The 22475-nt window shown below is 43.2% G+C and overlaps 1 protein-coding gene across 1 annotated transcript; it reads left to right on the forward strand.

The window, feature by feature from the left end:
• The first annotated feature begins 15398 nt into the window (after positions 1-15398).
• Positions 15399-22071, forward strand: CASP14 (caspase 14). Its single transcript, XM_028519091.2, has 7 exons — positions 15399-15570; positions 17112-17183; positions 18509-18658; positions 18753-18978; positions 19137-19253; positions 19430-19533; positions 19996-22071. Exons 2-7 carry the CDS (start codon positions 17157-17159, stop codon positions 20098-20100), a joined length of 729 nt encoding a protein of 242 aa, XP_028374892.1. The 5' UTR covers positions 15399-15570; positions 17112-17156; the 3' UTR covers positions 20101-22071.
• The last annotated feature ends 404 nt before the right edge of the window (positions 22072-22475 follow it).

Genomic DNA, 22475 nt, shown 5'->3' on the forward strand with positions numbered 1-22475 from the left:
TGCTGGTGCTCCAATGTGGTCTGTAACTGGACCTGAGGTTTCCTGGGTGATGCAGGCCAAGGTCAGCCCCCATCTATGTTTTGGCTGGGGCCACCCTGCCTGAGCTACAAAGCAATCCTAGATAGCTGCTACTTCTGTTGGGATTAGAGATGTCCAGGTGAAGGCAAGCTGTGAATCTAGGCTGGCTGCTGCTAGTGCAGTGGCTGGGGCTCACTGAGGGCAGCTGTTGTTTGTATGAGAGGACTTAGAAAGTTGTGAAGTATGAGCCAAGACCAACCATTCACATGGAAAAGAAGCTTGTGTGGACCTGTAAGTTGGGTGGGGCAGAGTCTCTAAGGATCTCCATGGCAAGTCAGACAATGTTAGCCAGGTTGATAGAGTCTCAGATATGGCACTAGCTTGTCACTCTGTCTATATGGGTGTGGTTTCTTTAATTCTGTAGTTGTCAGACTTCCATTCAACTTGATTTCTGATGGTTCTGAGTGATGGTTGTTCTATATTTTATTTGTAATTTTGATATGGTTTTGCAAAGAGGTAAGCCATGTCTGCCTACACTGCCATCTTGACCAGAAGTCTGAATGATCTTCTTGAAATAGTAACAAGACCCATTTCTATTTTGTTTGTTAGCTTTTTACCATCTTTTTAAAGTATATTTTGTTGATTATGCTATTATAGTTTTCCCAATTTTCCCCCCTACCCTGCATCTCCCATCTCTCCAGCATCCACCCCACCTTAATTCATGTCCATGGGTTGTACATATAAGTTCTTCCAGTTCTCTGTTTCCTATACCATTTTTACCTCTCCCCATCTATTTAATGCCTACCAATTATGCTTCTTCTTCCCTGTACCTTTTCCCCCCATTCCTCCCCCCGCCACTGAAAACCCTCCATGTGATGTCCATTTCTCTGATTCTGTTCCTGTTCTAGTTGTTTGCTTAGTTTTTGTTTTTGTTGTTTTCTTTCTTTCTTTCTTTTTAGTTCGTTTGTTGATAGTTGTGAGTTTGTTGTCATTTACTGTTTGTATTTTTGTCTTCTTTTTCTTAGATAAGTCCTTTTAATATTTCATATAATAATGGCTTGGTGATGATGAACTCCTTTAACTTGACCTTATCTGGGAAGCACTTTATCTGTCCTTCCATTCTAAATGAAAGCTTTGCTAGATAGAGTATTCCTGGATGTAGGTCCTTGCTTTTTATCACTTCAATACTTCTTTCCAGCCCCTTCTTGCCTGTAAGGTTTCTTTTGAGAAATTAGCTGATAGTCTTATGGGAACTCCTTTGTATATAACTGTCTCATTTTCACTTACTGCTTTTAAGATTGTCTCCTTCTCTTTAATCTTGGGTAATACAATTATGATGTGCCTTGGTGTGTACTTCCTTGGGTCCAACTTCTTTGGGACTCTCAGAGCTTCCTAGACTTCCTGGATGTCTGTTTCCTTTGCCAGATTAGGGAAGCTCTCCTTCATTACTTGTTCAAATAAGTTTTCAATTTCTTGCTCTTCCTCTTCCCCTTCTGGCACCCCTATAATTGGGATGTTGGAACATTTAAAATTGTCCCAGAGGTTCCTAAGCCTCTCCTCATTTTTTTGAATTCTTGTTTCTTCATTCTGTTCCAATTGGATGTTTATTTCTTCCTTTCATTCCAAATCATTGATTTGAGTCCCAGTTTTCTGCCCTTCACTTTTGGTTCCCTGTATATTTTGCTTTATTTCACTTTGTGTAGCCTTCATTTCTTTTTTCATTTTGCTCCCAAGCTCAGTCAATTCTGTGAGCATCCTGATTACCAATGTTTTGTACTCTGCATCAGATATGTTGTCTATCTTCTCATTGCTTAGGTCTTTTTCTGGAGTTTTGATCTGTTCTTTCATTTGGGCCATATTTCTTTGTGTCAGTACACCTATTATGCTGCAAGGGGGTGAAGCCTTAGATATTCACCCAGGCAAGCCAACCCTATATGCTTCATTGTTGCCTTGCCTGTGGGGGAGAGGTCCAAGAGGGAACATGTAGCTCACTTGCTCAGCTCTAACCCCACTTTCCAATGAACTCTCTCATGTGAGACTGGGAGTTTCCTTTGCTGTGGCAACCCCTGAAGTAGTTTACAGCTAGCTTTGAGTCTTTGGCTTCCCCATTCAGCCAGCCCTGCCTTGCTCTCACAGTCCACCATCTTGCTATGTGTCCTCCCTACTTGGCTGCCCACCTTTGCTCCTCCTACAGGTCTGGGTGATTGTTTCTTTAACTCCTTGGTTGTTGGGGTTCCATGCAGTTTGATTGTCTGGTCTTTCTGCTTGTTTATTGTTTTTAGATTGGTTGTTATCCTTCTTTTGGTTGTGCAAGGAAGCGAAGCATTCCTAGGTGTGCCTCCATCTTGGCCAGAACTCTCAGACATTTCTTGTAGCAATATATTTTTTATCTATCTCCTTGTGCAAGGGAAACAAAAGAAAAAATAAACAAATGGGACTACAACAAATTAAAAAGGTTTTTCACAGCAAAGGAAACCATCAACAAAATAAAAAGACAACCCACTGAATGGGACAACATGTTTGCCAATGATACATCTGATAAGGGGTTAATGCCCAAAATTTATAAAGAACTTATACAACCCAACACCAAAACAACAAACAATCCAGTTAAAAATGGGCAAAGGGCCCGAACAGACTCTTCTCTGAAGAGGACAAACATACAGATGGCCAATAGACATTTGAAAAGATACTCAACATCACTAATCATCAGAGAAATGCAAATGAAAACCACAATGATATATTACCTCATATATCAATAAATCCACAAACAACAAGTGTTGGTGAGCATGTGGAGAAAAGAGAATACTTGTGCACTGTTGGTGGAAATGCAGACTGGTACAGCCACCGTGGAAAACGGTATGGAGTTTTCTCAGAAAGTTACAAATGGAACTGCCTTATGACCCAGCACTTCCACTGCTAGGAATATATACAAAAAAAAACTAGAAATACTAATTCAAAAGAATGTATACACCCCTATGTTCACTGCAGCATTATTGGCAATAGCCAAGATTTGAGAGCAGCCCAAGTGTGCATCAGTGGATGGAATGGAAAAAAGCTGTGGCACATTTACACAGTAAACTACTACTAGCCATAAAGAAAAAGAAGGAAATCTTACCTTTTGTAAAAGCATGGATGCACCTGTAGAGCATTATGGTAAGTGAAATAAGCCAGTTAGAGAAGTACAAATACCATATGATCTCACTTGTATGTGAACTGTAATGAACACAATAAACAAACAAAACAGAAACAGAGAGAGAGAACAAACTGACAGTTGTCAGAGGGGATGGGGGTTTGGACTGAGTGAAAAAGCTAGAGGAATTAAACAACAACAACAACAACAAACACACGTACTTACAGACACAGACAAGAGTATGGTGATTACCAGAGGTGGGTGGGAGCAGAAAGAAGGGAGTAAAGGGAAAATGCTGACAGAAGGAGACTTGAGTTTGGGTGGTGAACACACAATACAATATATAGATGATGGGTTATAGAATTGTACGCTTGAAACCTACATAATTTTATTAACAAATGTCACCCTAACAAATTCAATAAAGATTAAAATACATACATAAGAAAGATGAGGTAAACCTATACCCCTTAAACTGACAAAATTGCATCTCAATTTTCAAAATTGTTTTTAAAAACTCAGGAGTAAATTTGAAAGCTTAAAATCTTTGTTTTGTTTTGTTTTGTTAACTTGCAAGGGAGTCTCTCTTCAAAGAACTGACTCTTAGAATTAACATTTGACATATATTTAAAAGTTAAACCACCCTGGCTGGTGTGGCTCAATGGATTGAACACTGGCCTGCAAACCAAAGGGTCACTGATTCAATTCCCAGTCAGGGCATGTGCTAGGTTGTGGGCCAGGTAAGGTCCCTAGTAAGGGGCACACAAGAGGCAACCACACATTTATATTTCTCTCCCTCTCTTTCTCCCTCCCTTCCCCTCTGTCTAAAATAAATAAATAAAATTTTCAATATTTTTTAAAAAAATAAAAGTTAAATCCACAAAAGTATGGTTATTATGTTCAGCATTCTAATTGGTGGAGAAAAAAAAGAGTAGCTCCTCACCATGGTTCTGTGCAGTGGTTCTGTCAGCAATACAAGTACATAAATACAAGTTTTCTTTTAAGAAGTCAGCAACATATGGGCCTGTGTTCATTAGTGCTATGTAACAAACTATCCAAGAACTCAGTGGCTTAAAACAATGTTTATTGTCCCTAAGTCTTCTGTCAGCTGAAGTCATGGTGGCAGCTGTGGTCTCATTGGAAGGCTCCCCTGGAGGAGGCTGTGCTCCCAGGCTCACTCACAAGGCTAAGGCAGAATTCCATTCCTCAGGGGCTGTTAGCCAGAGACCGCCCTCCATTTCCTGCCCCACTGGCCTCTCCTACCTGGCAGCTCATGTCTTCAATGTGTGAAAACCAAGGCAAGTGAGACAAGCCAGAAAGGAAGAACATAGCAGAAGTCTCAGGCATTTGCAACCTAATCTCAGAGGTAACATTCTGCTGCTATTGTCATATTGTATTCACTAAAAGTGAGTCACTTCATTCACCAGATAGTTAGAAGGGACACTCAGTGAAATATAGCCTGAAACAATGAAACAGACATCAGTGCATCAATAGAGTGAGAGAAACAACGGGTAACAGAATGCTTTGTGAGAAGAAATAGAAGATGGAGAGGCTCGGTTAGAACAAAGGAGTCACACTGATTGAAAGAGTGGTCCTTACTTGGTGAGAGCCAGATTCTGTGTGGAACAGATGCGCTCAGAATGAAAAACTAATTTCTTGTCCATTTATTTGCCTTTCAGCCTCCAGGAACCTACTCAGCCAACAGTTCCATTATCAGAAGCAGAGGATGAACACATGCTTTACTCTCACCATTTAAAATCTAGTAAATATTTTTATCAAACAACAACAAAAAAAGAAAGGAGTCACCAGGTGCAGTCTACATTCAAGGTGAGCAGGTCACACAAGGGAGTGGACACCAGGAGATGGAACCTCTGAGAGTGATATTAGAAGCTGCCTACCACAGGACCCAATATTTAATCTACTTAGAGTTTAATGCTAAGCAAAATTACTGAGCAGTTTAAGAAAAGGCCAGGTGTACTTTTTTGCGTGGTTTTCTCAGGATGTAAGAGGTTTTTCTAAGTGCCATGTGTGATTTGCATGTTTAGCCACTATGGGAATTTGGATAAGCTAAGGGTGGATTGAAAGTGTTACTTTCCCACTTCATTTTTCTCTTTTAGAGAAATTTCCTGGTCCACTGTCCTCCATGGCTTCTGGCTTTGCCTCTGGAGGGTCTTCCTTGTATGTCTATCTCCAAAAATACATCTTAGGTGGGCATAAGAGATGAAACCTGAGGGAAGGAGGTGCTGAGTTCAAAGTTCACTTCCTGCTAGGATAGATTTAGAGCCAGAGATGTTTCAGGGTTTGAATAATCATAGGCTTTTTGACACAATAGCATTGCAAGCACTTCTACTGCAATCCTTTTTCCAGGGGCAGCTTCCACCCAGGCTCCTTTCATACACTTCCCTCTGGCTGGGATCCTGCCCCACTCATCGGTTGCCACCCCTTTCCTCATCCACTTCTGAACATGAGAACATGTTTGTGACTCCTCCTTTTGAGAGCAACCACAATTGCCATTTCTGCTGGGAAATTATTTTAACAGTCCATGAAGCAGTCCATTCTTCCCACCAGCCCTTGCACCAAGACTCTGATTAATTCTGCCTCTGTAGTTTGTCCTATTCTTATTTATCTCATGCTTCATTAACAGCACAACAGCCATCATTAATTGTTTTTAAATCGTTGTAAACCAAGTCCTTCCCCAGAAGACTTGGCTCAGCTCATTGATAGTATTGGCTCACAGCTAGCTCCATCCTTCTCCTTTCCTTCACCTTCATCATGAAAAATACATGCCGTCCACTCACCATGCAGCTTCCAAAACACCAGCCGCAGACCAGAACCAATCTTCCTGTGTAGACTGAAGAGGCTGGTGTCCTGGGTGTGGCAGGGGCTTGTCTAGGTCACCAGCCAGCTCGTGAAGATCAATTAGGAGTCCACTGCTGTCCAGGTCATTGATGTTGGTCACCTCAATGAGGAAGTGACGTTGGGGAGGAAAGGACAAATCCAAGAGGTATTTGGGAAGTAAAAGAGAATACTTTCTAAATAGCAGACACTTTTCTAAGTACTTGGAATATATTAACCCCTGACAACACTGAAGTGAGATGACAATTACTAGCTCTGCTTTACAGACAAGACCACTGAGCTACCAAGTGGTTTCATAATTCAAGTCACAACCCAAACATTCTGATTCTGAAGCCTGTGTCTTTGACCATTATGCTATCATGCCTTCTGCTCAGTTATCTGCTTGCTATTGAGTGAAGATTACCCACTTATTAGCATCTCTTCTACCTATACCCCCTTACACACACACACACACACACATACAATCATACACAAATACAACTACATCTATAGAAAATTGGTGGGAGGGGACTAAGACATAGATGCCCACGGGATGGACCAGGCTGGAGAATGCCATGGAGCACAGCAGGCCCAAATGGAAATCCCAGGCCCATTAAACATTACACTCTTTCCTACCAGTCCTTGCAAACTTGGCTCTAATTCAATGTGTCTCTGTGAGTTGGCTTATTATTTTTTTTAGATTTTATTTATTTTTAGAGAGAGGGAAAGGGAGGAAGAAAGAGGGGGAGAGAAACATTGATGTGTGAGGGATAACATTAATTAGCTGCCTCTCATATACCGCCAACTGGGGACCTGGCCTGCAATCCAAGGCATGTGTCTTGACTGGGAATCAAACCTGTGACTTTTTGGTTTGTAGACCAGTACTCAATCCATTGAGCCACACCAGCCAAACCAGGCTAGCTTATTCTCATTCACAATAGCCAAAGGTGGAAACAACACAAACATCTATCAATGGATGAATAAAAAAACAAAATGTACTCTGTCCATACAAAGGTATATTATTCCAGACACAGAAAAGAATGAAACCCTAATATATGTAACAGTATGGATAGACCTTGAAAACATTATGCTCATCTAAAGGAGCCAGACACAAAATGTGTCACAGGATTTTTAAAAGCCCCAGATGTCTGTGATGTGTAGCAAAGCTTTCAACCCACTGTCTTATACTATATAATAAAAGATGTGTGCCCAGCCCACATAGAGAAAGTCAGGGAGAGAACTCTCTTGTTGCTGGACCTACTTCAGGTCATCCTGAGCAGCTCAGGCTGGCTCCCTTACTCTGCTGAGCTCATGTGACCTTCTCAGGCTAGAGTTGGAAGATTAGCTAAGCACTTTTTATTTCTTTTTCTTTGATCTGACCCTTGGGACATGAAGGAAGGAAAGTAGGAGAACTCAGCAGTCTAAGAGCTGCCCTCTGAGCCCAGCTGTGCCACCTTTGGACCAACTGAACTTCTCTAAACCTGTTTTTTCTATGCAATCTCACAGTTGTCAAGACAAGACTTCACATCATGCCTCTGCTCCCTATTGCATTGCAAGCTCAGCAGCTTGCAAAATTTTGGTACGTTTTGAAAGGGAAGGAGTTCCTGGGGCCCTTGGGCGTCTTCCTCCACTGTAGCCAACAAAATCCTGTTGGATGACATACCAACACGTCTCGTCTTGCTGGGCACCCATGGATTGTTTACCTTCCAAGAGAGCCTGAGATAACAAGAAGTTGCCAAGTGTTTGAGCAACACCACCTCCTTTCATCACAATGAGATCTCACTGCTGCCACTCCACAGGCGAAGGGGGCCCCAGAGGTCAGGGCCTGAAGGCTAAATGGAACCATGGGTTGATGACACAGATGAGAACAGAGGTGTTGAGCAAGGGAAGGGTTCCATTGCTGCAAAGATGAGTTCATGTGTGCATCCAGGGGGCAACAATGAGCTCCTTGGGTAGGTGTGTGTGAAAGCAGGACGTGCCAACCATGCCTATAAACTCACAGGAAAATGGTGCCCAGGAAGCATGTGCATGTTCAGTGAAGCCTCTCCCCTTACTTATCTGCACAGTCAGAGGGACTGAGCAGCTTGTTTGGGGACAGGAAATCCTCACCCACATTTGGGATGTCATTATTGACTGTAATTGTGAGCAACGTCACCCATATCTGGCCATCAATCTTTAACTGATTGAAACCCAATATGGTATAAGGCAGTGGTTTGAAAGCTTTGCTGCATATCAGAGTCACCTGGGGCTTTTAAAAATGCTCTGACACCACATACAATGTGGCCCTTTATGTCTGGCTCCTTTATCTGAGCATAATGTTTTCAAGGTATATCCATACTGTTGCATATATCACAGCTTCATTCTTTTCTATGTCTTGAATAATATCCCATCGTATGGCTAGAGCATGTTTTCTTTTATGTATTCATCCAGTCACCCATTTAGGTGCTTCCATCTTTTGATTATTATGAATAAGAATAGTTGCAATCGTATATTTATGCTGTGCACAGCTTGGACCCCAACTGATTATATCCCTGGGGATGGGAGCCAGGCATTAATATTTTTAAAACTCCCTCAGTGATTTCAATGTGCAGCCAAGCCAGAGAACCCATGGTGTAAGGAAAGAGGAAGAAGCCCTACAAATTGAGCACCTACACTTCCCAGAACTCAGTTCAAGTGCCATCTCCCCTAAGACCCACCCCAACCATCCTGATCATTCTCCATCACCTCATCTTGTCTGTTTCCATTTCCAATGAGTGTCACCATCCAAATTATATTATTTATTCATTTGTTCAGTTATCCTCTCTCCCTTCCCACAAAACTAATTATATTCAATCTCATAACACATTCAATTCGCCTGGGTCCCTTTTTAAAAAATGCCAATGTCAAGACCCAACCTTGATAACTTAAATCAGAATCTTCTGGGAGACTACCAGCATTTTTAAGGGCATATCTGTATTTTTAAGGGCTCCCAGTAATTGCATCATGCAGCCATGAAAGAGAAACCCTGCCCTGATACACTGATACATAGGTTCATGAAGACTGTGTGTCCACAGCTCCAAAAACAGGGTCTCACCCAGTGATCAAATGATGCTAGGTCACTTTATAGTCATCATTTCATTTTATCCTCAGAGCAGTTCTCAAAATAGGTCTTAACAGGTAAGGCAATTTTGGCTCGGAACAGTTAAGATCAGCCTGCAGCCAAGACAGAATGGGAATATAGTCCAGAAACACTCCAGCATCTTTGCTGTGCTGTGTCAGGTCAAGGGTATCCTCTAGGCCCCCAGAGCTCCTGTACCCTTACCTTAGCACTGATCACCTTAACTCTGTCTAAGGGCTGTCTGGATGTTCAGTGCTCTATGAAGTCAGTTCACTATCAGAAAATAAAACAACCACATTTCATCAAGTGGTAAAATTAAGCAACTATTAAATTAGTAATAATAAATATATTTCATCAATTTAATTAGTTGATTAATTAATTAGTGGTTGTTCCAGTCCATGTTGACTTAGTCTTTTCCCCTCACCACTCTGGTTCATACTCCACTAAGAGTTCTTGGGCACCTATTCTTGAGCTCCCTTCCCACACCAAAGTCTTGTGCTAGATGTTTCCAAACTGCAGTTTTGTTGATGGAGGTAGTATTATTGCCAGTTTCTACCCGTAGAGTTAGGGGGCACATGGATCAATTATGACAACACCAGGCATTTGTTCCTGATTCACAGGCGTTTGTTGAACATGTTCCATGAGCCATGCCAGATGCCATGTAAACTACTCATGTGGCTGGTGATCTCACCAGCCAACTGTTCTTTGGAGAAAGCAAACATCAAATCAGCATTATATTAGAATGTGGCTGCCCAGGAGAAGGGGAGCAAGACCTGAAGCTGGACCCTGACCTGGTCCAGGGAGAGTTTGGAGACAGCTTCTTGCAGAAGTTTCATTTTACCTGAAAACATCTTTTAACAACCAACTCAGAATTCCTCAATGACTCCCCATTGCCTATCAGATAGGGCACCAACTCATTACACTTTTCCTGGTACTTCTTTGAGTTTTTAGCACTGAAACCCCACATCCCAGAAAATCCGTAAGTCCTGGACATACCAGGATGGCTGATCTCCCTACAACCCAACCATACTCAAACTCCCTAGTGGCTTCAAGCCCCTTCATGATCCCACCCCTTCATGGACTCACATCTCACCACCACCATCCCTATGAACCAAAAAGTCACCAGTTCAATTCTTGGTCAGGGAACATATCTGGATTGTATGTGCCTTGACCAGGATGATTCCATTACTCCCAGAGAGGAGTGTGCAAGAGGCAACCAATCAATGTTTCTCTCACACATTGATGTTTCTGTCCCTCTCTTTCTACCCCCCTTCCCCTCTCTTTAAAACTAAATAAATAAAATCTTTTTTAAAAAAATGCCAGCTCCTCTTGGAAGCCAATCTGCCACCTTATAATCTCTGGCATACATTCATCCATGGAGTCTTCTCCCCCAGTTGTCTTTCTCCAGTGCACTAATTATCAGATAACTCTTATTAATATAATTAATCAATTTAACTAGTTAGTCCAGCCAGGAATAACACATCCTCCTCTCACACACTGTGTAAATACATGTCTCGTTAAAGGAGCCAGGACCTTCTGAAGTCTTGTCTGAAGAGAAACTGATAGAGTCACCTTTGCCACATTCCATTTCAGGAGATGATTAGACATCCCAACTCATTCATCTGCTCAGCTCTTCCTTCCTGCACGCCTACTATGTGCCTGACTCTAAAGAAATACTCAAACATGACCTCCACCCCCAGGGACTGGGCTGCCTGGACCCCCTTGCTTTCCTGAAGAAAGAATGCCTCAGGAAATACTTTCCTGAATCCTGGGCACATGAGGCTGGGCCCTCCTCTCACAGACTCCCTGTGAGACACTCAGTGGTATGCTGCAGCCAGCTCTTCCCAACTCCGCATTCAGTGGCACTGTGCTGGTAACTTGAAATCAGCCAGAAAAGTACTTACACCATGGAAATTGGCAAACACTACAAATCAGGACTTTTTGTTTGTTTGTTCAGAGAAAGCCACTTGTTAAACATTTTCCAGCACACCATTGCGAACACCCATATTCCCAATACCTTCCTCTCAGATTCAGTTGTCTTAGCTGACCAGACACTGTGAGAGTATGAAATTTCAAGAAGGAAGAATGTGGCAGAAGCATAGTTTAGCTGAAGTGTTGGGCATCGTAGGACTGAGTGTTGGGTCCAATTGAATTAGGTCTTTCTCTGTTTTTTTCTCTTTCAGTGGACAATGTGTGCTTTTCACACCATCACAGAACCAAGCAACATCATGTCTCCCAAACTCGGTAGATGATTCCAATGCTCCAACAGTTGTGCTGTTCTGTCATCTCCTGGAATAGCCAGACCTTACCTGGGTCATTGAGAAGAAACATGAGAGGGAATGGTTTCCTACATCTTTGCATACCAAACCCAACAGCCCCCAAAGCCCACCTGTGCACAGAAGATTCATGGGTGGGACATGATCTGTAATTAACACTTGTTACAGTGCTAGAGTTAATGAGGCACTTTGCAAGATCTGTGAGTGCTGTTGGTGACAGCAGAGAGGGAGGAGAAGGAAGAGAACGAGGAGATGACGTGAGTTTGTAATCTTCACAAATACCAAGGCTACCTCAGGTTTATTCAGCAATGTTGACCTAGCAACAGACACAGTGCTCAATAAATATTTGTTTAATAAAGTGATTGAAGGAGAAGAAAAACTAGAAAGAGGAAGAGAGATGGAAAAGAAGAAAATAAAACATTCTTTTATATGCCAAGAAGTGGCATTGCTGGGTGCTTTATGTACAGGATGCCTCTCTGAATCTCCCCAGCAGCCCTAATAGGTCTTCATTTCTCATGTGAGGAAACTGATGCTTCATGGAAATATCTTGTATTATTGATGATGCAGAGATACCAGATACTCTCTCATATATTGTTTGAAATGGAAAGCAAATTGCTAAAGGCTTGTGGCAATTAGTTGGCAAGTCAGAATTTACCAAAATTTTTTACGCCTGTCATTTGAACCAATAATTCTACTCCTAAAAGCCTCTCCTCTGAAAAAAGGCTCAATCTTGTGCCTAAAGAGAAACATACAAGGTTGCCTATAGCAGCAATACTTTTCATGGCAGAAAAACTGAAAACACGTGAAATGCCCATCAGCAGGGACATGACTGTGTATCCATTCTATGGAATATTTCAGCTCCTAAGACTAATGATAGAGCATTGGAATGGTTAAAATGAAAAAGATGGAAAATACCAAATGTCTGCATAGATTTGGTGTCCCCCTGCACTGCTGGTGGGAGGGTAAAAGTGGCAAAAACCCCTTTGGAAAATGGTTTGGCAATAGCTACTAAAGCTATACATATGCATTCCCGACTACCCAGCAATTCCCAACAGAATATGTGTGCCCAACAGAAATGTGTACATATATCAATCAAAAGGTATGTACTAGAATATGTATATTTCTGTGGCTAGAAAAAAAAACTAGAAACAACCCAAATGCCCATCAGTGATAGATTGGATAAATAAGTTGTGCTATATTCACACAATGGAATGCTACAAAGCATGTGTCCTCAAGGGGAGCAATATTTTACCTCCATGTGGGGCAGAAATTGGTTTTGGGGAGTAAAAACTATACATATATACCTATAATAAGTAGATGAAGTAGATACCAATGAATGGGTGGATGACTGATAGATAGATAGATAGATAGATAGATAGATAGATAGATAGACAGACAGACAGGTAGATGAGACCATGGATAGATGTAGTCTCACAGCATATCTGTGGTATTAAATTTCACAATGGATAATTAAAATGGCTTCTTAGAGGTGATAATGAAAAAATGATTAAGAGACACTGTTCTTAATAAGATGAAATACCTACAGACACATGCAAAAAATTGAATCTCACAAACATAATGTTGAATGAACAAAGCAAGATAAAAAAAGAACTATTGTGCGATTTCATTTATATGAAGTACCAAAATCAAGAAAAGTTAATCTATAGTATTGTATATCAACACTGTGTGGGGAAGGCAGGGGTGGGGTAGTGACAGCAAAGGGAGCAGGAGAGGAAATCCAGGGGCAGGGACTGGGTCACATTCTTTCCTCATCAGGTTCTGGTTGCATGGGTGTGTTAAGTCTGTGGAAATTCATCAAGCTTCATACTTATGAATTGTGGGGTTTTTCCTGCATGTAGTTATTCTTTGATAAAAAGCTTTTTGAGAAAATAAAAATGAGTTTGTTCCATATATACCAACATAGGTCACTCAGACATATAATTAAGTGAACAATGCAAGTGACAGAAAAACTCAGTAGAATGAGCCAACATACATAACAAACAGCTACAAATGTGTAAGTTAATGCAGAGATGGGTGCCTGAGCCATCCTGAAACAGAAGAAAAACTTGGGAGAATGAGAATGTCAGATTTTTTTTTAAATGTTTGTTATTGTGGTAAAATAGACATAACATAAAATTAACCATTTTGCTGAATCCATTTCAGTATTGTTTGAATATTTCCTTCCTATATATAAGCCCAAGAAAAATTAAAACATACATTCACATAGAGATGTGTGTACTTAACGGAAGTGTCCAACCCGTGGCCTGTAGGCCACATGTGGCCCAAGATGGCTATGAATGCAGCTCAACACAAAATCGTAAATTTACTTAAAACTTTTTTTTTGCTCATCTGTTTTTGTTAGTGTTTGTATATTTAATGTGTGGCCCAGGACAGCTCTTCTTCCAGTGTTGTCCAGAGTCGGCAAAAGGTGGGACACCTCTGGATAGCAACATCATTCATAATAGCCAAATTTGGAAACAATCCAAATATCTACTTATGGATGGATGAATAAACAAAATTAGGTATGCCTATACAGTGGAATGTTATTCAACCATAAAGAAATGGCATACTGCCCTGGCTGGCGTAGCTCAGTGGATTGAGCGCAGGCTGCAAACCAAAGCATCACAGGTTCGATTCCCAGTCAGGGCACATGCCTGGGTTGCAGGCCATGACCCCCAGCAACAGCACATTGAGGCTTCTCTCTCTCTCTCTCTCTCTCTCTCTCTTTCTCCCTCTCTTCCCTCTCTAAAAATAAATAAATAAAATCTTTAAAAAAATAAATGGCATACTGATATAGGCTACAACATGCATGAACCTTAAAAACATTATACTTAATGAAGCCAAACACTTAATACCACAATTATACGATTCCATTCATGTGAAATGTCTATAAAAGGGAAACCTATAGAAATAGAATACAGATTAGTGGTTACCAGGTGCTAAGAGATTTGGAGGGGTTTGGGGGGCAATAACTAGAGAGCATGGGTTTCTTTTGGGGGGTGTTGTTTTGGAGGGGGGGTTGGGTTTTTTTTTTTCAAACACCTACCCTAACTAAAGTGTCAGTAAGGGGGAAGCCTTAAAGATTCGATGTTTTAAATGTTTTTTTATTTATTTATTTTTAGAGAGAGGGAAAGGGAGGGAGAAAAACATTGATGTGTGAGAGAATGAGAGAAACATCAGGCAGTTGCCTCTTGCATTCCCCCAACCGGTGATCCAGCCCTGCAACCCAGGCATGTACCCTGATGGGGAATAGAACCAGTGACTGTTTGATTCACAGGCCAGTGCTCAATCCTCTGAGCCACACCAGCCAGTGCAGAGTGTTTTTGAAGTGATGACAGTTTCTAAAATTGTAGGGATGGTTACACAATTATGAACATAGTAAAAACCATTGAATTGTGCACCTGAAATAGGTGGGTTGTATGACATGTGAATTATATCTCTTTGAAGTTGTTACAACAAAATGAAGTGAAGTGCAAAAAGACTGACAAAGGCTAGAGGAGGAAAGTCTTCAGGAAGAGAAGAGAGGAGCTGAATCAGCTGTGAGGCATCAGTTGAGGCAGCCGGACAGGGCTCTCTGGGGCTTAGCCCTCCTGGGTCTGAAAGCCAACTGTGCCAATTGCTGGTTGAGTGACCTTGGGCAGTCATTTTACCTCTATGAGTCTCGGTTTTCTTTTCTGAAAAATGAGAGCAAACAGTGATGATCTCTTGGGGATGTTGAATACTCAATGAGATAATAAACAAGTGAAGTTGGCATTATCTGCACAGTTGAACATGGAAGAGATGGAGGTGGGTGTAATGATGGAATAATGGATTGATGATGGCCAGCCCAGCTGGGCCTGGGGATGCTTCATGTGGAGCTGGTGCAAAAGCTCTAGTTGGTGGGGATACTCTGCTTCATCCTCCTCAGCCAGGGAGTGTTGGCTAAGCTTTGCCATCACCCATTCCGTGGGTGTTTGGCTTCATTTCTTCATCAAGGGTGTGTCCTCCTGTCATGAGGCTTCTTGAGTGACTGGAGATTTAGGGGCAATAAAGGCCCAGACAGCTGTGCTGCCCAGTTCATACAGGACCCTAGGGGAAAACCTGGGAAGATTCTGCACTGCCAGCCACTTCTCCGAGGTCATCCTGTGAGCCAGACTCCTCTTTGGTGCCCAGCTCTGTTGGCAGCTAGGAGAGTTGGAAGTCGGCCTGGCTTTAAGGAGCAGCTACTTCTACAGAGAGTAAGTGATTTGACACATGCTGCTCTCGCTCTCTCTCTCTCTCTCTCTCTCTCTCTCTCTCCCTCTCACTGAATGAATGCATATTCTGGCCAGTTTTACACCCATCCTTTCTTTTATTTGTTTACTTGTTTGCTCAACAAATTCTCACCAACACCTCCTCTGTACCTATTTGCACACTGGTGACTCTGACAGAGACAGAGATAAAGGATTTAGTCTTTAAGTTCTAAAGAACTAAGCTTCCAGCTCAGCCACAAGAATAAGAATCAAAAGCACTGCTGTAATGCAAGCCTAAACAGGCAGAGCTGTGGGAATCTGGGGAAGGGAGAGGCAACTTCCAGGGGGCCTAACAGGGATCATTATACCTAACTTGCTTGCTGTGGCTGTAAAGCATTAGTGCTCTTTCAAACCTCTTTCAGATGGGAAAGTTGAGTCTCAGAGAGGAGAATGAGATGCTTAAGGTCCCACAGCTGGGAAGAAGCCAAGGCAGGACTTGGTTCTGGTTCATCTGGCTCCCGAATCCATGTTCCTTCTATCTGCCTACTTTCTCTCTCTCACACTATTTGGCTTCGCTTTCCTTCCAGCACTGACTCCAGCATGTGTGTGTGTGCACATGCACGTGTTTGTGTATATGTGTAAGACAGAAAGAGTGAAAGAGATTTCATGTTCATTTCTGTCATACACTAGAGCTACCTGAGGGCCACGAGCATGTCTGTCTTATATAGCTATTCTCAGCATGTAGCTCATAACAGACACTCAGAAGGTATTTGCTGGAGAGATAGATATATGGGTGATTGGTTGGATAAGTAGATGGATGGATGGATGGATGGAAGGATGTATGGATGGATCAATTGATGGATGAATCAGTGGATGGATTGATGAGTGGATAGATAAATAGAGAGATCAGTGGGTGGTGGGGAAAGGCATAGAAGACACAATGCCACCCAAATTGGCAGAAAGAGGTCTTGACTGGTAAAGAAGTGTAAGAAAAGGCAACAAGGTGGGAAAACACCAAGAATACAGCAAAAGTCATTCTGTTCAGCCAGAGAGTAGAACAGGACTCAGATAAGAATGAAGAGCTTAAAGGTTCAGGCTCAAAGCAGAAGGGGGAGTGTTTCAAAACAGTATTCTCCACTTGGATGATCTTCTCATTTTAAACCCAACCCTGAAGCATCTCTTTGTTGATGCCTCTTCAACCAGTCAGCTCCTGGGTGGGAAAGGGGAATACCTGGGGCTGCTCACCCTGCTTATCAGTCCAGTAATGAGTTCAGTCTGTCACAGGCTGGCGAGTGGGAAAGGGAGAGGGAAGTTTCCAGATGGGTGGCCCTGTGGGGATGGGCTAGCAAGAGTTCTGGAGAATCCAGGGGTGGAAAACATCACTGGAGTGTCACACTAGAGAGGACATACTTCATGGACTGTCATCTGTTGACCATGCAATAAGTTCTCACCACTGAGGTCCCATTCAGTCTCAAAAATCCAGATGTACAAGCTAGTCTGTACCCTGAGACAGAAGAGCTTCAATCTCTCTTCTCTTGAACCCTCAGGGTCAGCCAAGGCTGTGGAGAACTGGACCCAGAATCAGAGGAGCCATGAGCAACCCTCAGCCTTTGGAGGAGGTGGGCTGGGTGCAGGTTGGGGGAGAGGTGTGGGAGCCTCTGACAGGAGGGAGCCTCTGAGGAGTGGGAGCCTCTGAGGGGAGGGAAAGTGAGGAGCTTAATGTTTCAGAGACAGAGGAGGGGATTAAAAAAATATGACCTGCCCCAGCTGGCATAGCTCAGTGGATTGAGCGCGGGCTGTGAACCAAAGTGTCACAGGTTCAATTCCCAGTCAGGGTACATGCCTGGGTTGCAGGCCACAACCCCCAGCAACCACACATTGATGTTTCTCTCTCTATCTCCCTCCCTTCCCTCTCCAACAATAAATAAATAAAATATTAAAATATATATATATGACCTGAATTCAGAGCTAGAAGGCACTTTGATCATTCAAATGGAGAAAAAAGACTCAGATAGAACCTGAGTCCAGGGTAAGGAGCTGAACTCTATCTCTCTCAAAGTATCCGGCTTCTCTTCTGAAAAGAAATTTTGACCCAAACATCCTTCTTCCTCAGATGGGATAAGGTGGGATCTCAGCATTAGCTTCAGAAATTCTGGGACCTCTGCAAGTGAGAAAGTCATACTTAGAATACTCATGGGAAGGATGGAAAGACAAAGCCACCAAGTATAACAACTGAAGGGGACCTTCAAAGATTGTATTTATTTATTTTTTTAGAGAGAGCAGAAGACAGGGAGAAAGACAGGAAGAGAAACATCAATGTGTGGTTGTCTCTCATGTGTCCCCTACTGGGGACCTGGCCCAAAACCCAGGCATGTGCCCTGACTGGAATCAAACCTGTAACCCTTTGGTTCACAGCCCAGCACTCAGTCCAATGAGCCACACCAGCCATGGCTGGAGGGGACCTTCAAAATTTTGTACACACACACTTACTGCCTATATTTGGAAACTGAGGCTCAGATAGGAGGAGTGACTTGCCCAAGTTCATACAGGACTAAAACAGAGCTGGACCCCTGGAAGGAAACTAAATTTGTGGTGGTGAGCACACAATATAGTACACAGATACAGAATTATAATGTTGTACACCTGAAATTTTATCATGTTATTAACAAATGTTACCTCAATATGTTTAATAAAAAATAAAGGCTCCCCAGTCAAATTAGAATTTCACATCAATAAAAAAATAACCTTATAGCATAAATATATCCCATGCAATCTTTGGGACATACTTATACTAAAAATGTTATTTATTCACCTCAAACTTGAGTATAACTAGGTATCCAGTGTTTTACCCAGAAACCCTAAGCCCAGGCCTCTTTGGACCACATCTCCTGCTTCTCCTTGACCTCCCTACCCCTTTGATGATTTTTGTCATCTCCTGGTCCAGGAGGAATATGACATGTCTGGCGCCCGCCTAGCCTTGACACTGTGTGTCACCAAAGCCCGTGAAGGTTCAGAAGAAGACCTAGTCGCCCTGGAACGCATGTTCCAGCAGCTGGGATTTGAGAGTACCATAAAGAGAGACCCCACTGCCCAGGTATGGTGCAGCCACTCAGGCTAACAGAGGAAGGGCTGGATCAGAAGATGGGCTCCAGGGATGCACCTGAGTCCGGCTATTCCTCTTGCTCTAGCAATTCCAGGAAGAAATGGAAAAATTCCAGCAGGCCATTGATGCCCGGAAAGACTTTGTCAGCTGTGCTTTCGTGGTGCTTATGGCACATGGGCGAGAAGGTTACCTCAAAGGGATGGATGAGCAGATGGTCGAGCTGGAGGATCTCTTTGAGGTTCTGAATAACAAGAATTGCCAGGCCCTGCGAGCCAAGCCTAAGGTGTACATCATGCAGGCCTGTCGAGGAGGTGGGCACAGAGCCAAGAACACAGAGCTGTGGTCCTGCTCCAGCCCTATCCCAAAGCTAGAACCCCAGCTGAGTCTTGGGTTGCTACTCTGTCTTATGACCTCCTCCTTTCCCCAGCTTTCTCTCTGACTTCAACTTTATCTCTTCTTGGTGTTTCAGAACGAAGAGACTCCGGTGAAACAGTAGGTGGAGACAATATTGAGATGATCACAAAAGACAGTCTCCAAACCATCCCAACATATACAGACACCCTTCATGTCTACTCCACAGTGGAGGGTATGAGCTCCCATCTGAACCAGGGTGGCCTCTGTTCACTCCCCTTACCCACAGCTTCTGATCCCTGAGATGTTCCTCCAGGACCCACCCTCTTCCAGGCCCTCTTGCACTCCACACACCCCCTCCTTCCCACCTCCATTGGAGCTCCCTTGAGCCCATTTCTCTGCAATCCCCAGGGTACATTTCCTACAGACATGACGAAGAAGGCTCCTACTTCATCCAGACACTGGTTGATGTGTTCACGAATAGGAAAGGACCCATCCTGGAGCTTCTGACAGAGGTAAGCTGGGACAAGGTACCTGGAACCCCCACCCAGACAGAGCAGGGAGCAAGCAGAGCTAGCTGAGTCTCTTTCAGACTTTCTGCATTTCCCCCTTCCCTGCTCCCAGCCCAAAATCCAACCCAGGGTCCAACACTAGGAACCCATCTCCTAGCAATGACTTTCCCTTTGCAGAGAACTCCAAAGCCCACAATATGTGAGATAATTTAGATAAAATAGAGATAAATTCCTGTAAATAAAACAAAACTTTCTGTATGTTTTTATGGTGGATTAGAAAAAACACCTAACAAGAATGTCACCAATGATTCCATAGAGATGATGGCATGAGAATGACATGATAAAGGTCACCCATCTGAGGATAGGGATACCCACCTGCTTTCTTCTCTAAACTTCCCCCCATAAGCCCATTACACCAATTCCCCCAGGGGCCAAGCCCCAAGCTGACCACACCTGTTGCTGCAGGTAACCCGGCGGATGGCTGAAGCAGAGCTGGTTCAGGAAGGGAGAGCGAGGAAAGTGAACCCCCAAGTTGAAAGCACCCTTCGGAAACGGCTCTATCTGCAGTAGAAGTAGAAAGGGCAGAGAGGGGCTTCCTTTCAGGCGCTCTCTCTGCCCCTCCGATATTTAAAGGCAGCTCTCCCTACTCCCTCAAAATCTTCCCTTCCCAAAACTGAACGGTACTCAGTCCTTCTTTCATCACATATCTTATACAGTCCTCCTTCCAGCTATCCCTGTCCTGCATAAAGCAATCCAGCTAAAACTGAGCACAAGGCACGATGGTAGCAATAACATCACCTCGCTCAGGCTGGACTCTTTACCTCTACTAATGCAAACTAAGGAGGTAACTTATCCCACTTTCTGCTCCTATGCTTATCAGAAACCCTCTTCTATCTTTTATGCATCACGCCCATACAAATGTAACTAGATAAAGCTCAAGATTTTTCACTAATAAACCACTCACCACCTCCCATCTCTATCAAACCTTTGCTGGCTCCTAAATCACACCCAGACTTATAATGTCTTCCTGAACCCACAACCATTCCTATCTCCCAGAGATTCCCTCCTAATTCCTAAAAATTCAGTAAGGTAAGAATCATCCTCTCTCTAAGACCCTTCTTCCTTGGCTAGTAAGATGGTGCCTTGACACTGTTCATCTCCTAGTTCATGGGTTCTCTCTGGCTAATTGAGATGCCACCTCTTCTTCGGGATCTCTCCCTCCTAATCAACACTGCCCCCACCACCACCACCAGGCCCTGGACTCTGCCCTCTCTCCAGAAACTCCACCTATTCCTCCATCATTCTACGGTTTCAACTTTCACCACTCTGAATCAGACCATGTTGGAACTATGGAAGATACCCTAGTGTCACCCTGTTGTTTTGTAGACAACATGATAGAGGCTCAGAGAGGTTATATGGCTTGTCAAATGCCACACAGTAAGTCAAGGGCAAGATCAAGGTCTAGCTTCCAACCCAGCCCCCTTCCCAGTGCCTTGATCCATCAGAACATTTTTCTAATTAGAGTGACCACCTGATAAAAAGTCCTCCTACCTTGGAGATGGGTGCTCCCTAGAAGACTTCTAGAAATCCTTGAGGAGCTGGTGGGGAGTGCCGGAGGGGAAATGCAGACAACTGTAATTGAGCAATGAAATAATTTAAAAAAAAAAAAGAGGTCCTTGATAACCAGCATTCAAGGTTACTTCCATGGAATTCCAGCACTGGGTTGGAAGCCAGATCAAACCCACTGCCTTCCAAGTCTGAGATGCATGTCTCTGTATCTGCAGCATGTCTCTGTATCTGGACCTTTCTCATGGAAACAACCCATAGCCATATCTGCCATCACTGAAAACTCATGATTAAAGATGAGTCTCTTCCTCCTGGTCCATCCTCCAACTGTTTCCTGTCACCCTCAACCTTAAACCCCAGATTCAGACATCTGCCATTTTCTTTAACACCCTTCTTCTTGCAACCTTCCTACGCCACCATGCCCAGCCCAGCCTGACTTTGAAACAGTTCTCATATCTGTCTTCTCTTCCCCAACATGTCACTCCTTAGGTGCAGGTACCACCCTCACATGTTTGCACCTTTGCACCAGCTTCCTTCATTGCCTCATCACTTGACCATCTCCCCCCTCCTCTGCCTCCATACCATATACAATTCTTGAACTTCCTGGAATGCCCAAGAAGACACAATGGCACCCCATTATTTAGAGAACAAGGCTAAGATCCACATCCTGATTTCTCACACTTTCATAATTCCACCTCCAGCCAGCAATCAGCTCAATTCATCCCTCACCTCCCCCGTCATGAATTCACTCTTCCAACAAGACTAACATCCTCTTACTCATCCCTCCCTCTAAGCCTTTGCTATCACCATTTCCCCAAACTGGCATACCCCCTCTCTCGCTTCATCTTCTTTCTGCTACCTCCCATCCATACTTACTCCAGAAAGTCATTCCTGGTAGTTGGTTCTACTATCTTACCTAGGATGAGACACTGACAATTACAATTTCTTGAGGGCAGGGAACAAACTTTGATTATCATAATGTGCTTTCAATAAACAGTTGTCAAGCTAAAAGTATGTGTTGGAATCTTTGCTGTAAATTTAAACCATGAAGCTAATGTGAAATAGGATTTGGTTTCTTTCTCCCAATGCCCAGCTGCCTCCCAGGTGTGCCTATCATGAACAGAGAATCAGGACCTCATCCTGTCTCTCTCATAAAAGCAGATGTGTTAGGAATTTGTAAAGTTACAAGTCACACTTGCATACCAAGTAGCTATATTTTACAAGATCATCCCATCCCCAGAATATTCCCAAGGAGGTACCCATATACAGTACTGTTGCTTTTCAGAACCATAAGGGACCTGAGAGATCAGCTAGTTTCAGGATCACCTCTCTCTATCCAGGTGCCCATTGCAGGCACAACTAATCAATGACACCTTCTT

The sequence above is a fragment of the Phyllostomus discolor genome, chromosome 8 (genome assembly GCF_004126475.2).
Source record: "Phyllostomus discolor isolate MPI-MPIP mPhyDis1 chromosome 8, mPhyDis1.pri.v3, whole genome shotgun sequence".
In the NCBI taxonomy this organism is placed as follows: domain Eukaryota; kingdom Metazoa; phylum Chordata; class Mammalia; order Chiroptera; family Phyllostomidae; genus Phyllostomus; species Phyllostomus discolor.